The sequence below is a fragment of the Lygodium microphyllum genome, chromosome 6, assembly GCF_053477565.2.
Source record: "Lygodium microphyllum isolate KBCC chromosome 6, Lygodium_microphyllum_v1.1.10, whole genome shotgun sequence".
Taxonomy (NCBI): domain Eukaryota; kingdom Viridiplantae; phylum Streptophyta; class Polypodiopsida; order Schizaeales; family Lygodiaceae; genus Lygodium; species Lygodium microphyllum.
Genome location: NC_141140.1, coordinates 146,525,015 through 146,550,956, shown reverse-complemented (window position 1 = coordinate 146,550,956; position 25,942 = coordinate 146,525,015). Strand labels below are relative to the sequence as shown.

General features: G+C 42.8%; 1 protein-coding gene across 1 annotated transcript in view; it reads left to right on the top strand.

The window, feature by feature from the left end:
- The first annotated feature begins 23,107 nt into the window (after positions 1 to 23,107).
- The window catches only part of ARP8 (actin-related protein 8), a 102,972-nt gene continuing 100,137 nt past the window's right edge, over positions 23,108 to 25,942 (top strand). The window contains exon 1 of the mRNA XM_087680259.1: positions 23,108 to 23,534. Coding sequence (XP_087536385.1) covers positions 23,167 to 23,534 — 368 coding nt within the window. The 5' untranslated portion in view covers positions 23,108 to 23,166. The remainder of the gene's footprint in view (positions 23,535 to 25,942) is intronic.

The window sequence follows — 25,942 nt, the reverse complement described above, 5'->3', positions numbered from 1 at the left end:
TAAAATGCTTCAAATGGCAACATGCTGATGCTCATATGATGAGTATTGTTATAACAAAATTTAGGTAGATGTAGCCATTAGTCTCAAAAGACTTGAGTATCATAACAAAATTGTCAAAGGTAGACTTCAAATAGCTTATTGACGTGCTACGTTTGCCCATCCGTTTGGGGGTGATAGGCCATACTCTTGCCATAGTAGGAGTCAAGTGTGTCCCCATAGAAGAAGTGAATCAATTGATCAATGACTTATTTTGTTGAAAATTGGGCCTTCATTGGGATGAAATGGGCTAATTTAGTTAGCCGGTCTGCAACCACATAAATGTTATTCCACCCACACTTTGTAGTAGACAATTGTGTAATAAAATCCATGCTTATGCCAGTCCAATTTCCTTGAGAGATGGGTAATGGTTGAACCAAACCACTTGGTAGAAGTGTAGAATCTTTATTTTGTTGACACAGTTAACATTGCATAATATAATCTTTGACATCCTACCAAATGCCCTTCCAATAAAAGCTCTTATGGATATTGTCAAATGTCTTGAATAGCCCATAATGTCCCTCCAATGGTGAGGAGTGTATTTCTTGCAAAATATGATATTTGAATGATGTTTGAGGCATCAAATAAACCTATCCTTTGTACCATAGAAGTCTATTGTACCATTTAAAATTGGGATACTCTTCCTCTCTTCCTTACTGAAAATCTTTCATCATAACACAACTACTTGCTTATCAAGCAATCAAGCAAATACTCCTCTTGTATGTCATGAATCCAATCTTTGTGTAGGGTAGAGATTCTAAAGAGTGAACATGTCCACATTCTTGACAAATCATATACTACAATGTTCTCCTTACCTACCATGTATGAAATTTTAACATCATAGCCTTAAAGTGTTGGCAATCACCATCTTTGCATTGGGGATAAATTGGGCTCTGATAGAAAATATTTCAGTACACACATTTATCACTTTTAACCTTAAAATGGTTGCCATAAATATAATGATGCTACCTCTTGATAGCATGAAAAATTACAAGCATGTCTTGGTCATACACATGAAGGTGGTGCTCCTTATGAGTAAGTTTTCTACTTTCATAGCCCATATACCTCTTTTACTTGTATCTACATATATAGTGAATTTCTTATAGAAATCTAGACATACCAAGATAGACATTGAAATTAAAAGTGTCTTCAACTCATTGAAGCTCTTGTCTACTATAGAGTCCCAAAAAAAAGCTTTCATTTTCAACTAGTCAATTAATGGAGCCACAACATGCACATAATTTTCAATAAACCTCTAATAGAAAGATGATAATCCAATGACTTCTTTCAAAGATGTAGAATTAGTAAGGGTAGGTCAATCTTTGACACATTGCATTTTATTTGGGAACTGAAAGGTCCTTGAGTTTGGAATGAGCCTTGCAGTTGGAGTGATTTATGGACCTGTTGGAGGGATTTATGGAACTAAAAGGTCCTTGAGTGGAATGAGCCCTGGTGTTGGAGGGATTTATGGACCTGCTAGAGGGATTTATGAAATTGAAAGGTCCTTGAGTTTGGAATGAGCCTTGGTGTTAGAGGGATTTATGGACTTGGTGGAGGGATTTATGGAACTAAAATTGAATATTGTGTTGGATGGATCCCTATGCTGGCCCTCCATGGTTTTCGTCTCTTGCGTTGTTCCAAATGAGCTTCTTCGTTCATTTTTTTTACTAGGGCTGTCGCATCCTCCCCTTGCTTTGTTGTGTGTGTACAGTGGCACGTTGCATAAGATGGGGAGTGCAGTGCATAGATGATGGGGTCTCTGGAGCTGGTGGTCAGGGCCTGTGTTCATACCTGGAAAGAAAAGAAGGTGCACTACCTAGGGGTGTGTCTGCCTTACTGTGGAGTACGAGATGCATGTGCTTATGGAACTAGAAGATGGGTCTAACCTTGGGCAAGCCCGCAGTGGTGTCCCACACTTGAAGACCATGTGTGTGCATAAGGGAGGTGCAGTGCAAAGAGCTTAGGGTGACATGTCTACCCATAGGCAAGTGGTACCTCCCTAGGTGTGTCCTGCCCTTGATGTGCCCTAAGCATAAAGTGAGGAATCAAAATGAGGCTAGGGGGTTAGGGACAGAGCCGACCATGATCGAGGCTCGTGCGCACCAAACTTGAGAACCCTTAGGTGTAATGACTGTGATCTATGTGCAGTTTGTGGTGTCTTACGTGTGATTTTTTTTTTTCATAGTCATGACAATAGTTAATATTTGTCATCAGAGTGAGGTGGAGAAGGGGACTTAATATATTTGTTAAGAAACTGGCGGCTTTGGAGATACCCCTTGAGGTTTATGCGGACCTGAAGGGTAGTGGTGGAGAGGAATGGATGATTGCAACATGTGAAGCGGCTATCATTTATGTCCTCTAGAAGGGCTAAGCAAAATGAAGGTAATAGAACAGCTCGCATCATTAAGCGGGCCATCACACAACTATCTATAGTGTTAGGATCAAAATGAAGTACTGGAAGGCCGCGTTCTTGTAGGGTAGGGTCTTGTCTAAGGAGTATCCTAAGTAGTCTAAGGTAATTACAAGTGGTAATAAAGGCAGGGTCAAGGCATGAAGAGAATTTGTTAGTGAATCGAATTAGTGTATCATACAAGTTCTGTTATGTGAAGACGAGGGCCTCTTCATATGTAGTACAATGAGAATTATAGATTACAGGGAACTCATAGCGATCGTGGACACTGGAGTCAAAATCCACTTCCACCCTTCGAGGGTAAGGCATAAAGGTTGGGTCACTCCGCTCAAAGGGTTGAGTGTTGCAAAAGGCCATCCAAGTGTCCAGGTTGGAGTCGTCGACCCTTCTTCTCCATTTAGGTTGACATTCGTAGCTGGCCACAAACCGTGGGACTTCAAAAATCTTATTCTATCAAAACTTGGCATCTTCAGTGGCCCATAAGATGGGATTCTGCTCCCTCTCCTCCAATCATTTCTATCTGAGCCTGCTTCCGATGTTAATTACCTCCTCCACCACCTTGATGAGCAAGATCATACTCAAGGTGGTGGGGAACTAGAAGTTAAAATCAAAGGGGCTCCTTGACATTTCTTGCCTCTCCCAGATTACAAGTCGGCTTGGAAGCTCGCTAGGGCAGCATCCTCGCATGGTGGGATAGGTGCCTAGGGTGCCCTCACTCCCTTGGCATTCCATTTTCTCCTTGTGTCCTCCACCATTTGTTTTCTTATTTTCCTCAGTGCCACCTTTCTTTTTGCAGAGGTGTCTACATGTTGCTACTCTTCAGTCTGCAGGGAAGGAGGCGATGGGACAAGCTCTTCTTTGTGTGATCCCACTTCAAAGTTCACATCCACCTCCCTCTCTTGGCTTGGCTCCTATTACTCCTCTTCAAGGAACCCAAGTGCTTCCATTTCCTGCGAGGTTAGGCCTGCCAATACGAGATAATGGTGTTGCTCTTCCAACTCCACTAGGTTGTGGCGGCATTTGCAGTCCTACTTTCAATGCCCTACGAACCATTCCCAGTTTCTTTTTCATTGCCTCTATGGACTCTCTCTCGTCTGCCTGGGTAACGTTCAATAGGGTATTCAGGAAGGCGCGTTGTTGAGTGTGGAAGCTCACTTAGGCAGCTTTTGCTCTGCTTTCAGCAAGTATCTTTTCTTTTTTTACTTGAGCAAGATGGCGTGCCAAGGCTTTGACCCTTTTTCCATTTTGATTAACCCATTCTTATGCCCTCTTGTTCATATCTTTGAGGCTTTCCCCCTGCCTCTATGCTAGCACTGTCAGCCTTCGTTCTTAATCTTCCATTTCTGCCCTTAGCTTTTCTGCTCTTTCTATGCCGAGGTAGCCTCTTGGGTTAGGTTCTCCACCTCTCTTTCGTACCTGTGAGCTCTTTCCTCCCTCAACTCCTCCAGCTCTTCTATGGCTTTAGTGATTTTCTCCATTTCAGCTTGTAGATATTCGTAGTGTACCACAATTTCTTCATTGTGCCATTGTAGACATTGTATGGCTTCGGTTTCTTCATTCACTCACATCTACCATTCTGCTTATATCCCTTCCTTAGCTTGTAGCTGCTCCTTCAGCTCGTGAGCAACAGGGAACGACTACATACTTGTTGAACTGAAATGCTTGAGTGTAGAAGTAAACTTTTTCCTCCCAACAGTCTATTGTTTTAAATTTTTTTGACCTTTTCCTCAATCACAAGTTGTTGCATTCTACCCTTGCAATGTGTGCTTTTCCTTTATTGTTTTCCTTATTTGTTTAGTTTGATTCACCTTACCCCCCTCCCCCTTCTGAAATGAGAAGAATCCTTCCTAGGATTAAAGGGTTTGAGGATGAAGGGCCTTCAGCGCACAATCTTAGTGTTTTACTTTTGCATGAGCCAGGCGTAGAAATTCAACTTATATTCTAACTTAGCATAGCTATCCATATTGAAAGGGCGGATGCCTACATGCCTAATGTAAGTGGGGACATCAAGCAAAAAGTCACTGAAGTCCACTTAGCTAGCAACATGCAACTCCTCCTCAGTGAGGATGTGATCTAAATAAGGATGTTCCTTAATGTGTTCTTCGAGGGGTTGATTATGGAGGGTAGTCAATGCCCGATATGAAGTTGGAGCTACATAGGTTGGGTTGTATTCCAATGCCTTGATTGCATGTCGTTGCTCAACGTTGGTCATTATTTGGCATCCCTCTAGCTCCCATTGCAGTCATAGGGTGTACCATTTCCACAAGAAGGAGGAGTAGTTGTCAACAAGCTATTTCAACTTCTCGATTTCTTGGTTTGTGGCCATGATCGTGTTCTTGCTATATGAGGTAATGAGACGTTGTTTGATTGCTTGTTCCTTGGATATCTCAGTTGCAATCAACTCCTCATCTGCTTAGAAAGTCTTAACGGATACAAATTCTAACTCCTCCCAAGAGCAAGGGAGTGCTCGTACTTCTGTTGCTATAGGTTCTTCCAAGAGACCTAAGTCTAGTTGATCGTAGCTTTTAGCCAATGTCATGAAAGTAGCGTCCAAGCGTCGAAGGCAAGCAATCAAGTCATCCCCAGTATTTTCAGCTAAGTCGGCAGCCAAGATTAGAATTGATCGCCGCTCATAAGAGGGTCTAAGCCTGGTAGGTGGTTGAGGCTTGACACAACTAGAGAGTTCAACAGCTACTAGTCGTAGCTTGGTTTGCTCCTTAGGTTGTAGATGGGCCTCAAGCTCGATGGGTTTACTTGTGGTTGTGGGTGTCGTGCTACTAGATGCGTCGGAGATTTGAGGGGGATCATCAGCACTAGATTTGGTGTTTGGTTTGTAGCAGACGGCAATTTTGGGTGATAGATTTCTTTAGGCATTGTTGAGCTAGGTTTTGGCGATTCCATGGATTTGGCAGCCCGATTCTTTTGTTGCCAAGTATCTCTAACTCACTATTTTGTGTGGCCAAGCCGAAGGGTGGCATTTGAGTAGGATTCTGGGTTGATTTGGCTTTAGGTAGCCAAATCTAGGGGTTGCCCTTGTAGTCGCCTTGCGCTTGCAATAAGGTCCTGGGAACCCATCACGACTTGACTGTGTGTCCTTTTTTGTAGGTTCTTCTTGGCCTCCTAGGTTTTGAGTATGGGCCATTAGCCTTGCGAGATTGTGGGTTTTTGTTCCTAGGTGGCAGTCCTTGTTGCTTAGGTACCCATTTGAAATGGGGTTCATGGGCTTCAGCGTTGGGTTCAGTGGGTTGCTGGCATTGAGGCTTTGGCAGGTTGTGATGAGTCACGACCCCCCTCCTTAATCTTGATGGTGGGTTTCCCTATCGGTGGCTTTGTGGACTTGGAAGGAGTCACACCGCCCTTGCTGAAAGCTGTAATAACTATATGGATGTTACCCATGGCTAGGTGGATACACTATGACTTGTAGTCAACATTGCAACAAGCTTGCTTCTTAAAGGTCGTCCTAACAGTGACTTTGTGCCTGAATCTTTAGTATTGAGCAACACATAGAAGATTATCAGCATGTTTTTAGACTCAATAGAAACTGCAACCTTGCACTTTCCCAAAAGTCCGTAAGATTGGCCTCCATAAGGGTTGAGCTTAGCATTAGTGGATTACAATTGCAGTTTGCCTATTTGGGTCCAATGGTCATGGGTCAAGACATTAAAATAAGCTCCCTCATTGATCAATGCGTTGATGGTGCATGTGTGCCTAGCAGTAACCGTCATGCTTAGGTAAGCTGGTTCTGTTGCTTCCTCATTCTCATTGTTCATCTCAGTAATAGTGGCTACTCGTATGTGGACAGGGGGTACCAGCATTGGAGGCTCATGCAAGGGGTGTGAGGGGGGAAAGTACTACTTTATGCGGCTGCCATTGAAGAACCCTATGCCCTCACCTTCTAGGTTTCGAGCTCTACATTGCCAATTCAACTAATGGTTTGAACCTTAAAAGGTCCTAGCCCCCTAAACTTTAGCTTTTGCTTATGTCCTTTGACTAAGTACACCAATACTAAGTTACACTGCTTGACATACTAAGTCCCCTATTTAAAGTTACACTACTTGACATGCTCATCAAACCAGCTTTTGCGTCTTGCTTTTCGCATATTAGCACATGGGTGGCTAGAAGCCAGGTTTCCGATAAGCGTTCGAGTTCCATCAAGCATTCCATCCATGCCTCCTTCCCCTCCCATCTCTCTTGAAGGGCTATCATGAGGCTTAGTACGAAGAATTCCAAGGAAAGGATCGCCTCTGTACCATATGTCAATCTAAATGAGCTCTATCCTACAGCCGCCTTTTAAGCTATGTGGTAGGCCCACAAGACTGCCATCAACTTGTTATCCCAATCACTACATAAAGCAGAGATGACTTTGGTCAGGACGTTTATTAAGATTTTATTTGTGGATTTTGCTTGACGATTTGCTTGAGGGTAATAAGACAAGGATTTCCTATGAATGATTAGAAAGGAGGACTAGAGGTGAGCTATCACTTTGTTGATGAAGTGTGTGCCTTGGTCACTAACTAGTCCGATGGGACAGTCGAATTGTGAGATCACTTGCTCCAAGAGGAACTTAGCAGTGGTCCTAGCGTCATTCTTTCTCGTAGCTTGTGCTTCGCCCATTTTGTTAGATAATCCATGGCCACAATGATGTATTTGCCTTGTGAGTACAACGCTGCAGGACTAATGGGTCCAATGAATTCAATCCCCCATTTTTCGAAGGGTTGTAGTGTGATAATTGGGGTTAGCTCCATGTGATCCTTACGAATCGAAACTTTAGTTCGTTGACACTCATCACAATGCTTCACAAACCATGTTGCATCTCGGAAGAGGGTAGGCCACCACAGCTGGGACTGCATCACTTTGCGGGCTGTCGCATCTCCACTAAAATGTCCTCCTATGATTCCATTGTGTGCCTCTGTTAGTATGTCATGCATCTCATGCTCACACACGCATCTACACAGTAACCCATCTTGCCCCAACCTGTAAAGTTGGCCTACTATCAACTGATATGGTTGGATTTTCAGGATGAGCTACCTAAGTCAGGCTTTTTCTATTGGTCGTTCCGGAGTTGTTCCAATAGTCTGTGCTCAAGCATTTGAACTATGTCATCTACCCAATACAACACCATGTCAACTCTAAACAAATCTTTTTCACTGGATAAGCGGAATAGATGTGCATCTAGTAGTTCATCCACAATGCCTTGCCTAGCCGCTTCTCCCATGGGAATACGAGACATATAGTCAACCATGTAATGATGCTTCCCTTTATGCACCACCATGAAGAAGTCAAACTCCAAAAGTAGAAGAAGCCATCTAGCGATGTGTCCTACAGTGCATGGGTTTGTTAACAAGATACAACAAGGCTTGATGGTCGACAAAGAAAGTAAAAGGCATAGCCAAAAGTTAATGTCGAAATTTCCTTACGGCAAACACCATGGCCAAGCCCTCTCTCTCCATTTTTTGATAATTTATTTCGGCCTAGTGAGTTGTCTACTAGCAAAACTCACTAGGTAATCCAGGTCGTTCACTAGGTTGGCACAACACAACTCCTACGGCAAACTTCGAAGTGTCGATGTGCACATGAAAGGTGAGTGTCCAATCTGGGGCTCGTAGAATTTGTGCTATTGTCAGAGCCTTTTTCAATTCCTCATACGCGCATTGGCATTCCTCGGTCCATTTGAATATAATCAACAACTTGTATAGAGGTCTAGCAATCAATGTATAGCTCAATACGAACCGTCGATAATACCCTGTGTGTCCTAAAAAGCACTAAATACCCTTGAAATCCGTTGGGGGTGAAAGATCGACAATGACCTTGATCTTTGAGAAGTCTATGGCGATGCCATTCTTTGACACCATGTGTCCTAGGATACATCCATGCTTCACGCAAAACTAGCACTTCAAGGGGTTCAAGGAGAGACGATATAGTCGACATCGTTCAAAGACTGCTCAGAGTTTGTCTAAGTGTTCTCACCAAGTAGAATGAACACACAAGTTGTCCACAAAGACCTCTAACTCCTTCCTCAGCATGTCTTTGAATATTGTACATATCAGTCGTTGGAAAGTGGCTGGTGTGTTAGTCAACCCAAAAGGCATGACTACGTAGGCAAAGATGCCCCATTCAATGGCGAATGCAGTTTTATGCCTATCGTTAGGATGTACTTGCACCTAATTTATCTAAAGAACTCATCCAGGAAACTGTAGGCCTCTTTGCTAGCCACTTTCTCGAGCATGTGCTCAATGTACAGCAGTGGGTAGTTATCTCTCTTTGTGGCTGTGTTTACCTTCTTGTAATTGACACACACTCTAATCTTTCCATTCTTCTTTAACACGATGACTATAGGAGAAACCCAGTTCGTGTTTAACACTCTAATCTTCCTTGACAGCATGGGCATGCTTTGGATTCATGGGGTATGGTTCTTGCTTGACTAGTGTTGTGTCAGGTGTCATGGGTATGTTGTGAGTCACCACACTCGGGCCTACCCATTTTGAGCTCTTCTAAGGACCAAGCAAAGACATCTATATACTCTGGCAAGAGAGCAATGAGACATGTTTCCTCTTCCTTAGTCAAGTCATCGACTATAAAGATGAGCCGTGGGATCTTCCCTTCCTTGGCTAAATTGACCTCCTTGACCTTAGCGGGTCCCTCGATTGGTTCACTTGCTTACCCATGTCATTTGGCTTCCAGCAAGATCACCACCTTATCTCCCTTTTTGAACTTCATGAATCATTTCGACAAGTCTTGGGGTTTTCACAGCTCTTCTATCTGCATTTCTTTAGGTAGCTTCTGTCGTTGCTCCCTTAACCGTCGGCACCTTAGATGGATGAGTAGGTCCCCCTTGGTGCGTCTAGTCTTGGGGAGTCAAGGTATTTCAAGATCGCTATCCAAGAGCTGATCTCTAAATCAAAATCGAACTCTCCATCTTTACTAGAAAAGGGGATCTCTCCTGGTGGTCATAGCTCATAAGGTGAGTCTATTCGCAGTAGTGGTGCATCACTTGGCAGGCCTAGGCCTATCTGCTCATAGTCAATTGCACCTGTGTGCTCCAACCAAGTTCAATCACGGTCCTTGTGTCGGACTCATTTTGCTACCCTGAGGGCACTTTGCTTGCATGATCTAGGGTCTACTTATATCTGTTCAATCATATGTTCCCAAGTGTCGTACTCTAGGGTATCAGTTTCCCTTTCACTCTCATCACTGAAGGAACAACAGTCCTCATATTCATTGTCAGAGTTGTCTTCATCCGGTTGCTCATCATTCTCCCGGTTCTGACATATCTCTTCTTGCTGATTGAGGATTAAGATCTCAAGTTTAAATCGTGCACTTTGGACCATCGCCATTCAGGCTCATCTAGGAGATCTCAAAGTGGCTTAAGATTCGTTGCTGGATTGCTAGTAGCCGACTTGTCGTTCAAGTACCCCAAGACCTCTAGGAGCTCTCGTCTATTGTTTGGGACTTAGAATGTAATAGGGTTGGTTCTTCCATGTAGGCTTCCAGTCATCATACAGACTGGCACTAAGGGTGTGTCCTTGGATCTGCTAGTTGCCTTGATGGCTTGTTCGTACTCCTCACTGTCTAAGAACAATAGGCCAATGGTAGCAAGAACATGCATCCAGTCTCACTCATCCTCAGGGCATGGGATATACTTGGTAAGGGCCCCATATGATCCCCAAGTATGTCTGTCGCCCTCCTTCAGCATGGTGGAGATGGCATCCAAGTCGGCAGGGGTCGTCTTCCATGTGTCTATCTCCACTCTTACAGCCTTCGTTTGATTACCCAAGAAGATAAGAGCATTGCCCCAATCCTCCATGACTCTCGCATTACGCATCTAGGGTTGGCCTAGAAGGATGTCATAGTCCACTCCCTTCATGACTATAAAGTCAATAGAGAATTGGATTTTCATGATCTTCACTAGCTAATTTTTCAACACTCTGAACGGTTTCATCTTTATCCCGTTAGCCAACATAATGTTGAACCTAGCAATCTTGACCGGTGGGTTACCCCAAGTTTGGAGTATCGCATGGCTTAGCATATTCACTCCTGCCCCAATGTCCATAATCCCCTTTCTGGTGATGTCCCCTAGGGCTAAAACTAGCAGAATTTCATGCATTTTTGTGCCTTCCCAAAAGGCATTGACGTGCAAGGATTAGGCATGGAATGTAGCGTCAGACTTGGTATTTGAGTTTTTGCATCGTGCTCAGGCAAGTCTGTGGTAATTGGCTCATTTGGTTCTTCAACCCATTGTTTCAGCTCTAGCCATAGCGTTGGATGCTGCCTAAGTAGGTCGCCTAAGCTTAGAGTTACAGGGGTGGTCACCAGTGTATTAAGGAGGTTTCTAGTCGCTTGCCTTTCTCCTAATTCTGTAGTTCTTGGCCAATGGTCCTGACTGGTTTGCTGGGTCGAAGCATTTAAGACTTTGTCTAGGCAACCCTACTTGTGGTGTCATCACCTCCCTTGATTTTGGTCGTGGGAGAGAGATTGGCGTACTCATGCTTGAGAGATCATTGATCTCATCTTCTAGTATGGGCTTAGCATCTTTTAGGTGCTCCAAGGCCTCCTTCACCCATTCTTTCACCTTCTTGATGGCTTCAAGTTGGCGCTTTGGGTTGCTTGGCCAATGGTCCTGACTAGTTTGTTGGGCCAAAGCATTTAGACTTTGTCTAGGCAGCCCTGCTTGTGGTGTCATCACCTCCCTTGATTTTGGTCGTGGGAGAGAGATTAGTGTACTCATGCTTGAGAGATCATCGATCTCATCTTCTAGCATTGGCTTAGCGCCTTTTTGGTGCTCCTAGGCCTCCCTTACCCATTCTTTCACCTTCTTGATGGCTTCGAGTTGGCACTTTGGGTTGGCGTACTCGCCGACCTTAGCACTTCCCTTTTCAGTCATCTGTGGAGCCAATGTTTCTTCCTTTGCGTCAATGACTTTCCTCCCCACATGTAGTGTTGTGGCACTTTCAGTTTTGAGGGTGACCTTAGCGACTGGTTTTTTCTTCCTTCATCTTTGACTCTTCCTTCCAACTGAGGTTGTGCCAAGGTTGCTAGGCCCTGGCAATGATATGTCAGCTTGCTTCGTTTGCGCATGGGTCATGGCATGCAATGGGATAGGTGTGGCCTCCCCATCGAGTGTCTCGACACCAAACAATCCCAATGGAACTGATGGCTCATTGGCCGAACTAGAGGATGGTTTGCACCTAGGGAAACCAACAAAGAGATGAGTGATTCCACACTCAACACATCTCATGTCCGCCTTATCTTTATTTGCTTGCTCCCTCTCGGGGTAGCACGAAGAAATGTGTCCTAGGTGACCATAAGTCCAACACACGATTGGCTCTTGGGTTTGCCCTCCTAGGCCTCTGCCTCTGCGTCTCCCTCTACCTAACACCATCACCGGCACTGGTCCGTATTTCATAAGGAGTGTGTTGCCTTTGTCATCGTACGACACATATGGGTTTACATAAGGCTCATCGTCGCTAGGCTCATTCAGATAGTGGACTAGAGCATCACTTGGTGGGTGGGTTACATAGGGTCCAGGTGGTCTAGGGATACCTGTAGGATTTATTTCCATCCTAGGGATGGATGGCTTGGCATCATTAGGTGCCAGGAGAGCTAATGGGGCTCCCGTTCCAAAGAAGTTCGATGGCCTGTTCACAAGGTAGGGTCGACCGTAAGGCTGCGGGTATGGGAGCCTCCGAGGTAATCAACAATGCATGGTGTCATGGCCGAACCTACCACAATTAGTGCAAGGTCATGACCTAGGATCTTGACACTCGGTTAGCAAGTGCTTTCTGTCACAATGCACACATTGGACATGTGAGCCTGTCGGCCATCTCATCATCTCCTGTAGTTTGGCTATGTCCATCCTAATCTCTGCTAGCTCTTGTCCCGAGTCAATGCCCTTCCCTTTGTCCTACGTGCTTGGGTCTGCTCTCTCACTCGGTGTTGAGGCCCTCTTGGAACTCCTGGCATTGGACTCTTCTCGATTTGAACCTCTAGAGCCTCTTTCCTTGAGCTGGTCATCCACTTTAATAGCTTCTTCAAAGACCCTTGCCAATGCATCTCATTGTAAGCTCGAGTTACCGGCCAAGGCTTTGTAGAGCTCGTCACTTCATATTCCGTTGGCGAATACCCTGGATACAGCTCTTTTGGTTGGTCTCTCACCCATGGGGATTCTCTTGAAGAGGCTCCTCACATGGGTTGCATAATCTCGAATATCATCTTTCTCTCTTTGCTTGACGTTCATGAGTTGCACTAGCAGGTTGTCAAAGTACCCTAGTTCGAAAAATCTCTTTGATGAAGAAATTTTTCGAGCCATTGAAATTGGCAGGCTCTGCAACATCCAAACTTGTGTACCAAAGTCCGGCCCTTATCACCTAACCAAAGTTCGAAAGCTTGGAAGCGTTGAGTAGGATCAATAAGGCCATTGGCCAAACAGACCTTGATTGGCTCTTAGAGCCTTGGTTAACCCCTAACCCTGCTGGCAGTGATGTTGCTAATGCTACAGCGCTTTGCTCTATTGTCGCATTATCTAGCAGTCACTTTATCAGAAGCTCCCTCAGTGTGAGGTCTCCCTCTAACACTCTCTCGCTCTCTGATCAATTTCTGCCTGCTAGAGCTAGCACTCTCTGGATCTCTCACATTTCCAAACTCTGGTACAAGCTCTACTCTACTGGTCCTGGTTGTACGTAGCTAGGCCTTGCAGAGCCCTACAAGCCAGCTTCCTCTCTTCCTCGAGGTCTGCTATGACGTCCTCCATAGGTCTACTGCAGTGTTCTAGCCGGGTTTGAACATCATATTTGTGCACTAACTATTGGACGGTCTCAAGAAAATCACCTAGGTCCAACTCTTATTGCTTCTACGGCCTGAGCTACCCTCTTCCATGTCTAAAGCTTCCTGTTCTGCCAAGTTGTCGATCAAGTTGATAAGGCCAGATAGATCCACTTCCACAATAGTGCTTGTCCTTGTTGCGTCCAGATTTTTGGCTATGTTTCTCGCTTGGGCCTACCTTTGGGGATTCGATCACCCGTCTATGTCTTTGGGTCTTCTCTTATTGGTGGGTTCCTTCAAGTTCTTAAGTCTGGGTGATTTCCTTATTAATTACAACTAGCCCTCAACTTACCTTCACTCTGTACGTGTGTGCGTGTGTATTCTTTTCCGTGCACTGTGTGAAATCAGGCTTTTAGCTATTTTCAAGTGTGATTTAAGTGATGGAAATCAGAGTGAGTGAGAAAACATAGTGTGCACATCTCCGATGCTCTTGTCTACAGGTTGCCTTGATAGGGTCATGTGTTCGGTTGCTATCTGTTCTTGCCAACTTCTCGAGTTTTTTGTTGCGTTATCCTGTTCGGCTCTAGGGTCAAGTTGGGGTCTTGTAATCATCCCACAACACTAGACACCATTCTAGATTGTTCGGCCACAATTTCTAGGTTTGTAACTACTTATAAGGCATTCAGTGGGTTCTTCCAACGCAGGTCATGCTTCTCGTTAGCCCGGGTTTGTCAAATTCCCAGATTTTCTTTCTCAGGCTGTGTCTGATTTACTAGTGTCCGATTTTGAAAATCGCACATTCGATATACCAATGTCTGATTCTAGGAATCGGACAGAGTCGGGTCTGATTGTCACAATTGGACAAGGTGTGTTAGATCGAACAGCCTGAATTGGTCCCGGATATGTCGGATTCTTGAAATTGGATAGGGGTGCTTGGTCCAATTCGAACGTATATCCGATCGGACAGGTCGCTTGGTCCTATTGTCGCAATTGAACAAGTCGAGCGTCCAATCTGACAAAGTGGTGCTCGTCCGATTCTCGAAATCAAACGGGAGTGGTGTGTTCAATTGTCGCAATTGGACGGGTCACAGACAAGGTTGTGTGTCTGATTTGGAGTTGGTCCGATTTTCAAAATTGAATGTGTATGTCCAATAAGACCAGATGGGTTTGCGTTCGAGTCCAATTTTGGGAATCGGTTAGTCATTGGGTCCAATTTCGGAAATCAGACAATGTGGGAAGCATCCGATTCCGTCGTCGAAATGCGTGTCGATCACGTTTTTGCCAAAAATCTAGACTCCAATGTTGCCTCTACCCACAAAAACTGCCAGGAATCAAGCAAAGGTGTAGGCCAAGGGCATCCTATACCTAAATCTCGTAGAAAGCCTCGATATGCTCTGATCAATTTGACGTAGACTCGTGACTTGCAAGCTCTCTCTCTCTCTCTCTCTCTCTCTCTCTCTCTCTCTCTCTCTCTCTCTCTCTCTCTCTCTCTCTCTCTCTCTCTCTCTCTCTCTCTCTCTCTCTCTCTCTCTCCTAATCACTCAAGACCTTAAACCTTTGCTAACCAGCACCTTAGCCTTCCCGATCACTCCACTTGTGACTCCGAGGCATCTGAGCACTTTTTTTCCCTATTTTTCCTTGTTATTTCCATGTTCAGGATTGTTTTATAGCAGTGAACCTTAAGCTTCCCACTCCGATTTCTCTCTCCTATCCTACTCTAAATGTGACAAAAATCAAAAGCCTGAACTGATTTCTCCTACTCAACCAATCACCAAAAACAAAAAATACTTACTTGTAGCACATATTAAAAACCCAAAACCTCCTATCTATCTCAAGCTCCGGTCCAGGCATGAAACCCTTACTTCGATGCTCGATTTGAGGTACGCAAGTGCTCAAGCTTGAATCCATTTGGTCTGGGCAATGAAACCAAAATGCAGAGGACCACTTATTGTTCAAGCGTTTCAAGCAAGCACTAATGGCTACCTCTCACATAGTCGACGCGCTATCGCTCTCTACGAGTGTAGTGAACTTACCTTGTTGTCCGATTGAGTTGCTTCCTCTCTCAAGCACTCCAATAGCACCACGATTTGTGATCCAAGCTCAAGCATCCTCAAACCTCTTCCTCCAAGCTCCATCCTCCATAGCCACGTGCAAGATGAGAGAAGAGGAAAGAGGAGATGGAGGGGGGCTTCTCCTCCAAGATCCCTCACCCTCACTCACTCACTCCCTCACTCACTCACCCTCCCTCCCTTAAGCACTCACAAGTAAGCAAGCAAGAGAATAGAAGAGAAGAAGAGAAGAAGAGAAGAAGAAGAGTCCACTTTGCCACACACCAAACAATGAGCTCTCATTCACTGTTTGAACTTTATATATAAAACCCTCTTTCCCTTGGGTGGTCATCCCCTTTTTACATGGCCGGCCTAGGCCCTTTTTTCCATTGTTTTCCTATCTTCCTAGCTTCCTTCCCACCGCCCATCTACCTTTACAATTTGCACAACACTCTTTTACAGAGGTTTTACCTGCGCCTTCTTGCTTTTGGCTTCTTGCGGCTTCCATGGTTGCGTGTTGTACTCCTGGTGGTTGTTCCCATGCTTTTAGATTTCTTCCGTGCCCACTCTCTTGTAGGGTGCCTTTTTCTTTTTTCTTTTTTGCCTTGCGCTTTTCCTCTTGATGTCTCGTTTTCAACTTTCTTCGCTTTGCAGTAAACACCTACCTATCTCAAGCTTCAGTTCGGGGTTGAAACCCTTACTTCGTCGCTCGATTTGAGACTCGCAAGTACTCAAGCTTAAATCCGTTGTCTTGACAACAGAACCAAAACGTAATGGGAGCTCACACTCAACCGCCAAGACCCACGGACAGCTTATTCCTTCAAGCATTTCAAGCGAGCACAAATGGCTATCTCTCACCTAGTTGATGTGCCTTCGATCCTACGAGGGTGTAGTGAGCTTACCTTGATGCCCAAACGAGTATCCTCCTCTCTCAAGCAACCTGGTAGCTCCACAATTCGTGATGCAAGCTCAAGCCTCCTCAAGCCTCTACCTTCAAGCTCCATCCTCCATAGCCGTGTGCGAGATAAGAGAAGAGAAGAAGAGAGGAGATGATGGAGAGCTTCTTCTACTCGATCCCTCACCCTCACACACTCACTCCCTCACACTCTCGCACTCCCTCTCTCAATCACACACAAGCAAGCAAGAAGGTGAAAAGAAGAGAAGAAGAAGAGATCACTTTTGCCACACCCAAATAATGAGCTTCTCATTCACTTTTTGAGTTTATATACAAAACCCTAATCCCTTTTGGGCGTTCGTCCCCTTTTTTACATGGCCACCCTCTTTCCTATTATCCTCATATCTTCCTAGCTTTCTTCCTACTGCCCATCTGCCCTTACAAATTGCACAGGAGGAAGCTTGGTGCTCTGTTATAAGGATTTTGGTTGCACTTTACATTCAAAAGTGCACCTTCTATTTTTTAGCACTTTTTGGGCTTTGATGGCTGCACCTGGGACTTCTTGTGGCCATGCCTACACTTTTTCACTTTTTTTACTTTTTCTTGTGCTAAGGTTAACATATTCTAAGACATGTGTCAAGCATCCCCAAGTGTAAGCTACATAAAGTTTTATGTGGTTTAAAACAAGCTTCTAAGGAATGGTATCATAAGTTTGATGCCTTTATGGGGTCTCATGGGTACACTAGGAGTGAGATCGATTATTGACTATATACAATGAAGGTTAGAGATGTAGCCTTATGATATTGATTCTATATATGGATGACATGCTGATTGATGGAAAGTCTATTATGGATGTGGATACTTTAAAGAAAAGGTTACATGAAACCTTTGACATGGAGGACTTGAGAAATGCTAATCACATCCTTGATATGTGCATTATGCAAGATCGAGACAAAAAGATACTCTATTTGTCTTAAAAGGAATACATTGGGAAGATATTGGAGCATTTCAATATGCAGAGGTGGAAGGCTATTAGTGTTCAATTGCATCCAAATCTGAAACTTAACTGAGAGGATAGCCCCAAGTCAAATGAGAAAAATACTAAAATGGCCAATGTTTATTTTGCATTCGCAATTGGCAGCTTGATGTATACCATGGTTATTGCACATCTAGACATTGCCTATGCGGGAATTGTTAGTAAGTATATGGGACAAACCCTAGCAAGAAACATTGGGAGGTTGTAAAGAGTATCATAAGATACTTGAATGATACTAGGTTTATGTGCATATGCTTTGAAAGGATGCATCAATTCTTAGATATATAGACGTTGATTTTGTAGGGAATGTAGACTCTAGGAGGTCTATTATAGATTTTGGTTTTACTTTCACATGTAGTGTAGTCTATTGGATCTCTCGATTGTTTGCAGCAATGTATGTCTTTATCTACCATTGAGATAGAGTATATTGCAATGGAGGCTTGAAAGGAAACTATATGGCTTACTTGTCTAGTGGGAGACTTAGGCATTGTAGAAGAGATACTTACATTGCAATGTGATAGTTAGAGATCCGTTCAATTGGCACATAACCCTATCTTTCATGCAAAGACAAAGCATATTGAGGTAAAGTATCACTTCACTAGGAAGATGCTTGAGGACAAGCACATTGAGCTTGTCAAGATCCATACGAATTATAACCCTTTAAATATTCTCACAAAAAGTTTACCTCTAAGCACTTTGCACACTACAAAGTGCTAATGGGCATTGGATAGTATCTTCACTTCCTTCTTAGAGTCTCATAAAGGCACATTGGCCTTTAAGTGGGAGGTTGTTGGGGTAAAGGCCAATGGCCAATAGCCAGGCAAGCACCCCTTATATGTGTACACGCTCTATAGTTGTATATAAGTGAAGATAACAAAGAATAAGGGTACCATTTATTTTGTACCTACATAAATCTCTTGTGTTTTTGTCTCTCTCAACCCTCTTTTACTCCATAGCTTCTACCTCACATCCCACCATTGCTTTTCTCTAATTAGCATATGGATGAATTGGAACTTATTATTCAACAATTCAAAACAAGGTACAATATAACATTAGTAAAAAAATCAAGTAATGTTCTTCTAGATAAGGCAATGAAAGTGGGAGCAAGTGTGAGGTGACCATATGTGTTGACCTCCTCATGATAAAGGGAAGATATTTTAACCTTGCAAAGTATCTTTTCTAATTTATTTTTTTAAGTTGGCTCAAACTTGCTTGTTCACACTTATTGACTTCTAGAATTGGTTAAATTCAAATTAGCTCACTAATCTTAATACACACTAAAAGCATTATATTACCTTGATTGGTCCAATTTAATTGTTGCACTATTTATATTGGGCCACATCTAACAAAAGGGAAAATTGTTACAATTTGTAAAATATAATCCATGGTTAAATATCCTTACAATGAAAAATGTATGTGTAAACCCTTGAATGAAAATGTGAAAATCTACATCCTAAAATGCTATGTAAGGAGGAATGCGCTACCCCAACATTATCATATACTCGTGGTAAGACATTCTAAATGGCCATGATGTCTCAAGTTCTTACAATTAACAAGATCATTGGTGGGAAATTTTCATACTTGTGAACTAAAGTAGTGTACATGATTAACGATGCAATATAGGAGGTAGTAAGTGGGGAAGAAAAGGATGATAGATCCAAAGAGTGGTGACCTAATCTCTATGCACCCAAACAAGATGTGTGGCAAATGAGCTAGCTAGAATGTAGCTTGTATATGTTTTCATGTACCCATGTTCAACCTTGTTACCATCTTGTTGACATAGCACCCTATGCATCATTGGAGTGGATTTTAGGAAGGATTACAAACAAGATTGTTAACCAGAAGTGTGTTGAGCTTGGGATAGATTGTGAGATAAATTGTGCGTATATGTGTGCATTCACAATAACAATAGGATCGTACATTTAGATAGCAACAAGGAAATGCTAAGTATGAATAAAGCGACGGGGATACTTTAAAACCACTTAATAATAAGCATAATCCATTAATTTGAATGAATCAGTGTCAAGTATGATGTCTTCATATAGACCAAAAGCGTACAATACTTGAAAGAGTTCACATGCATAAGAGTGAATAAAATTTCCCACAAATGCAAGTCTGAGTAATCTAGACTTTACTACAATGCATAAGAGTGAATAGATTTTCCTACAAATGCAAGTCTAGATAGATCTATAGCACATACATATAAATAACACACACATTTTTCTAACATGAATAAGTATTGCGAATATAATGGGAATTGAAAAATACAAAGAACAAAGAGCTGGAACCATAGGAGTTCTAATGCCTAACTTGATGTGCCTTAGAAATAGCCTAAGAGTATGGTTCAAGAGACAATTCCTCACAATTAGTCGCTCATTAATGCCTAAGACAAGGTTCTTGAATCTCAATGATTACTATCCAATATGTGTTAAACATCTGTGATGAGGACCTCTCAAATGCAACTTATTGTAGTCCCCCCATTAGTCAAGTATAATAGGAAGTTACCACCATGATATTATGAGATGTCCACCTCAGTGAAAGAGACCCATATATCCATCCACCATTAGACTTCATGAAATAAATGAAATCTTCTATGAGAAGTGGTGAGGTCCTAATGAGGCTACTCTTTGATTAGAAAACCCTTCTAAATTTACAAGTAAAATGGGTCTAATCACAACTTGGTATTAAAATGTACACTTACATGACCATTGCACATTACAACTTCCTTTCAACTCTCATGGAAAACTCCTTTGCAAATCTGGGTGAACCAATGATGTTATGTGGAAGCACTTTGTCCAATGCATGATCTCATTGGAGAAGCCAACCAAAGGCTAATGCTATATGATGAAACATTCCTACTTGAAATGTTTTTAAAAAGTGTTTGGATGTCCTTGTAAACAATGAGATCCTCAATGTGTATGCTACATAGAGTACTTGATAAGAAGCAACTAATTACCCAAATAGCTAAAGCTTCCAATACATCAAGAACGTGAAAGGATCCCCTTTACATGGCCCATAAGTCCTCCACTTCTCAAATAATCTTGAGATGTGTACCTATATCCATACCAAAGGAGTCTTTGTGCACAAGCTAAGAGATCAATGTAACATTTTAGTGAAACTGATTTATAAGGGGAGGGTGCTCTTATAGGATCATGATGGGTAGGGGATATGTGAAGACCTCATGCATGGCATTATGGATGTGTTTGCCACAACTTTGACCACCTTAAGGTAAGTACTAAAATGAGCTAGTCAAGATTATTCAATGAAATATTTGCCATGAATGCCACATGGGGCCCAAAGTCTCATGCCATTCAAGATGTGTTTCTTTAGATCTTGGCAAATCTCCAAACAATATTTTGGAAAAGTCCAAACAAAGGGCATGCTATGGGCTAACACCAAGGTCCATTGGAGGTGGTCTCTAGGAGAAGTAGGAGTTGTAACAAGAGATGGAAGCAAATCAACATGTGAGCTTTGATTGGGTAGGGAAACACACACACACACACACACACACACACACACACACAAAATGCCCAGGCTAATCTATACCATCAATATGAGCACTACATCTCATGTTATGTTGAATAGTGGAATCACTCAACCCTTTTTCCTTGTACGCTCAATGTGATAGTGCTACCCTTTGAGCCCTCTCCTTTTTGTGCTTGCCACTCACCCCATTCTTTCTATGTTGTCATATTTTGCTAATATGGGATAGCTTGATGGTTTATCTCTCCCTTTGTGCCAACATTTTGTTGGCTAGGCAATGATGGCTGATGATACATTCATGGTTTTGAAAGCAAATGACTCTAACCTTCACAAAGCTTTGGATGTTTGGGAGTTCTTTGGGCATGCATTAGGTATGTGTATTAATGTTGCCAAATGCACTCTCATTGCTTCTATTGACTCAAAATTGCCAGATTTGTGGTGGTAGGGTGTGGTTCTTTAGTAGAGTGACATTGTAAGGCAGCTTGGCTATCCCTTGGGTATTGATGTGTGCCTAGAATTTTTTCTCAAATGGATATCACAAAAATTGGAAGCCAAGTTTATTTATTTGAAGTCTCAAGCTTGGCCATTTCATGTGTGCCTTAAAGTGGCATAGATCATTATGCTTGCCATGCTCACTTACTTTTTGCCATTGTTGTCTTAGGCTAATGTTGCCTTGAAGGATCTCACTTGGCACTTTTGTTTCATGTTATGGAAGAAAAAATTTGTGCATATTGGTATATCTTGGCTATCCTGGAGCCATGTTTGTACATTGAAATCCATGGGGGGTGGGGTTGTTTTGGATGTTCAAAACCATATGGCAGCCCTTCGTTGGTCTCTTTTACAGGCAATATGTGCTGGTCAACAATCTTGGACTATTCTTGCCCATTGTTTTCTCGAAGATCAAGGTCTTTCATATGGTAATATGAAGATTAAGGGTTTGTAGTCGCATCCTCTTAATGTTGAGGTTCGGTTTTCTACATCTACTTTTGTTCTTCTCAATCATTTGGTGTGCTTGTGGAAAATGGTTCTTTGCAAGGTCCAATGGCATCCAATAGAGGACAATTTGATTGCCAATTCATTGCAAATGGAAATCCTAGCAGTGTCTTGTTTGCTATCTTGGGAGGAAAAATTAGAGGAGAGACCTAAGTTTAATTGCATGGCTTAATTTGGATTGAGGTCTTGGTGGTTGATGCTACTCTCTTACCTTCAGGCACACTAATGTCTTTCCACACCATCAAATGTGTCTTTTGGTACCCTCATGGCTGCCATGATTTTTGAGGCAAGGACTCTAGACTTTTGGAGGACCTCTAGCCCTTTCTTATCCTAGATTCTAATTGTCCTTAGCAAGATTAGGACCTTGCAGGGCATTTGAGTCTTTAGTGTTCTTCGGTTAATTAGATTTATCATCTCATGATCAGAGATCTCTCATGGTTGACCATCAAAGCAAATGCACTTTGGGGATTGCAGAAATCTAAAGCTTGGTGGAAATTAACAATGATGGAGGGAGGGCTCAACAAGACACCATTCAAACATAAGGTATTCATTTGAAGAATGTTGGTTGGTGTTCACCTTGTATCGGCTCTTCATCATAGGGGTATTTCCAATGGGAATTGTTTCATCTATACCATTGTAATTAAGTCTTCTCGTCACAAATTCATATTGCGTCCTTTTGCTTAGAAAATTTGGGTTCTTCTTTCTAACATTTGGCATGTTGTGGTGGGGACTACAATGCTTCCTTTTGATTGGGTCTTTGGCAAGGCTAAACATCATGGTTTGATGCAATCCCATACGAAGATTCTATTTCACTTTCTCAAATTCTAGGGTCGTTGGCATATTTGGGTCGCTTGCAATGAGTTCATTTTTGATGCCACCTTGAGCATCTAGTGTCATGTTGCGAAACTCAAGGGACTTCTCTAGTGGCAGGTTGACCTTAGTCATCATGCTGATATATTGACTAGAGATGATTTAGTATCTTGGTGTTGGGTAGTCTCTTCAGTGACCTTGCCTTGACTTTTGTACTTCTTTGTGCTCAAATTTTCATGTGACTTTTGTACTCTTTTAGTTTTACGTAATATAATCACTCATTTTGAGACACACACACACACACATACACATTTATTTCACATGCTTTAGCTAAACAAAACATACTTTCTTGAATGAGTGAAGGGTGTAAAGTTATCTATGGAAACATAGGTTGTTATTTTGGGAATGTTGATCTACCTTGATAATATTGATGAAACGAATGTATTGACATTGATCAAGTCATCATTTAACATTCCATGTGGCATACTAATTGTTTTGAAGAAGGATTCACCATGGCACTGTACCATTATAAAAGCATATGCCCTAATGAGCAATGGCAAACAAAGTTGGCCCCTATTTTACACCTACACAAGTGTTGCAAGCCATGTGCTCCTGAAAGGACACCCTCACAACTTGTGGTGACAATGGTTTTGCGCGATAATAGAAGCCCCTCGAAGAGTCATACGAACAAAAATACATGTGCATAGATCTCTCTCTTTCTCTCTCTCCATTTTTCATGGCAGGCCTGCTCCGACGAGTGTGGAGCTCTGTTTCTCCGTCTCTCTTCTCTCCTTCGTCGTCTTCTTCGTCATCGTCACCACCATCAGCAGCATCATCGTCTTCGTCGTGCAGCTTCGATCTTCTCCCCGGTGACATCCTGTTCGGTGTCTTCTCCTTACTGCCACCTCGCGACCTCGCCTCCGCTGCCCTTGTTTGCAAGGCCTGGCTCTACGTCGCCAGCTCCGACGCTCTCTGGCAGGACTTCCTCATCTCTAGCAGCGGCATTACCTCCTGGCCTTTCGTGCTCTTTGCTGAGGCCTCCCTCCGTGCTGGCCCCTGTTTCGGGTAACAATTGTACCGATCAATCTTCGACTGATTGAAAGCTTTTAAGACTGCATTGATCAATCCTGTTGCAATTGAGGGCTATCTGAGTATACTGCTCGATTCATTGACTAATGGAAGGCGATTGAGACTGTACTCATCCATGCTCTACTAAAGCTCATAAAAGCGTGTATGATGAGATTGTGATCCTGCACTCACACTATAGCTGAAATACAATACCGTTTGTATCGGCCTTCCGATTATCAGTTGACAGAGTGCTCTTGGAAGACCTTTGCATTGACCTATATTGGGCATTCGTTTTTGAAATTAAGATCAACATGTTCTACAGTATACATTACGGTTTTGAGAGGTGTCCACCTCTTCTACTATCAAAGATCATTCTGTGGCGGTCAGGAGGACTTGTGTACTCCTTCACACGTTTCACCCCTTTCCTCCTACCTCCATATTCGCCTATTCCTTGACCGGCGGCAGCATTGAGGTGTTAGAATTTTATCCTTTCATCACCTCGAGTCTTCTGCTCCAGCATCACCAACTCCTTGGCTCTCCTCAACCTTGGTCCTAGCCATGCAGTATGGGGCACTGCATTTTCATTAGATTTAATTCAATATTCTTTCATTCTTTGAGTGTTTTGGCTCATTCATGCTAGTATGTTGTCTCCATTGAAATCCTGCAGTTTCTTTACACCAATGACTTCAAATGGTCCCCAGTATTCTCATTATGTTTATGCCGAATGGCATCATGTGCCTTCCTTCCACATGACTCATGCCTATCTTGACACCATAGTTCCTTCTTATCTTTCAAAGGCACTTTCTATTCTTGTTTGGAGATAGGTCATGGAGGAGAAGCTTGATTCTACAACCTAGGATCATATCTAGGTCTTGGAAGTTGGTGGAAAAACCCTCACACTCTTGGTGACTTAAAAACAAAAAAAAACCCTTCACATTGTTGGTTACAAAAAAAAGGATCAGTGTCAGGGGGAAAGAAAGAGATTGAGGAAATGCAAGACTACTTCACCAAAACCCTTGATTTCCAAACTCCATCGAGCCGAAGTGGGTCATCGAGACTTGAAGTATACGGGAAGAAGCAAGGCCTCAAACCTTGAAGTGGAAGATAAGCACAAGTATTGTTAAGGTTTGAGAAAGAGCACATGGAGATTGGGATGTGTGATGGCTCCCAAGAGGAACGCCTCAAATACAAAACACTCAAATGTAATTGCGATGTCCATTCCACCCATGATGGAAGCTTTTCAAGTGCCTTTTATAGTTGGACTTCCTTTTTCCTTGGGTCTATCGAGGACTAGCCTAATCCCTACGTTGGACTTCCAGGAAGGCCCTGATGCTAGTTAAGAGCAGATTGGTGGATCATGTGCCCGAGATTTGAACACGAGTCTTGGATTAAGGGACGGAATGCCAAGTTGGCTCCTATTTTAGCATTATTATTTTTTAATATAATCGGCTCCCTCCTCATTCAGTCATATCATCACCTATAGGTTTCGTGAAGAGAGGGAGCCAATGCTACTGGTGCTTAGGCAGCCAGTGACTCAGTGTTGTATGCGTCATTCTCATGTTTGGTATATGGACTCCATTTCCCGAGTACATCTCCGAGTTCTCTTCTTTTGTAGTGTTCTTTTGCTTTCTTTGTTTTCTGTCTTGTGTTCAACAATTTATCTCAACACTTGTCTATGCTTCCATTGCACCATTTCTAACATGGTATCAGATTGCAGGAGCGAGGTTCTTGTTGCAATTTTTCTATTGATTACAGGTCTTTTTTGCCTTTGCTGATCAAGCAACTTGTTTTTGCTCATTTCGATTGTTGCCATACACCTTCTATTCTCTATATTATCTTCTTATGCTCTCTAAATGGCTTCTCCGTGCCCTTTTACAAATGATAAGTTACGTGGACTTGACTATCTTATATGGAGTGTTGTAATGAAAGCTTGGTTTGTGTAGAAGCAGATTTGGTACATTGTATGTGGAGCTATTCCTCGGCCTCAGCGTCCTTTTCCTCTTCTCGAAGATTTTGATGAGAACAATCATGAGAAAGTTGTGCTTACGTGGGATTTCAACGATGCACATGCATATTCTGCACTGCTTTGGTGTATTTCTAAAGAAGTTTTATCGGCGGTTACCTCTACAGGATATCTCCTGAAGTATGGTCAAAGCTTCAGATGTTATTTGAAGCACAAGGCACATTCCACCATACATGCAGTGACCCTTTATGGCCAGCTTTAGCAGATGAGGTTTGAGTCATTTAGTCATTTTTGCTCCATGTTACACAAGTATAGGAGGAGTTTCAACACATCCAGTCTGCCCTTCTAGAGACACATCTTGTTGGCATGGTACTCTACAAGCTCCCTTGCGGAGTTTGATGGAGTGGCCAATGCTTTGTTGGTGTAGACATCATCTACACAT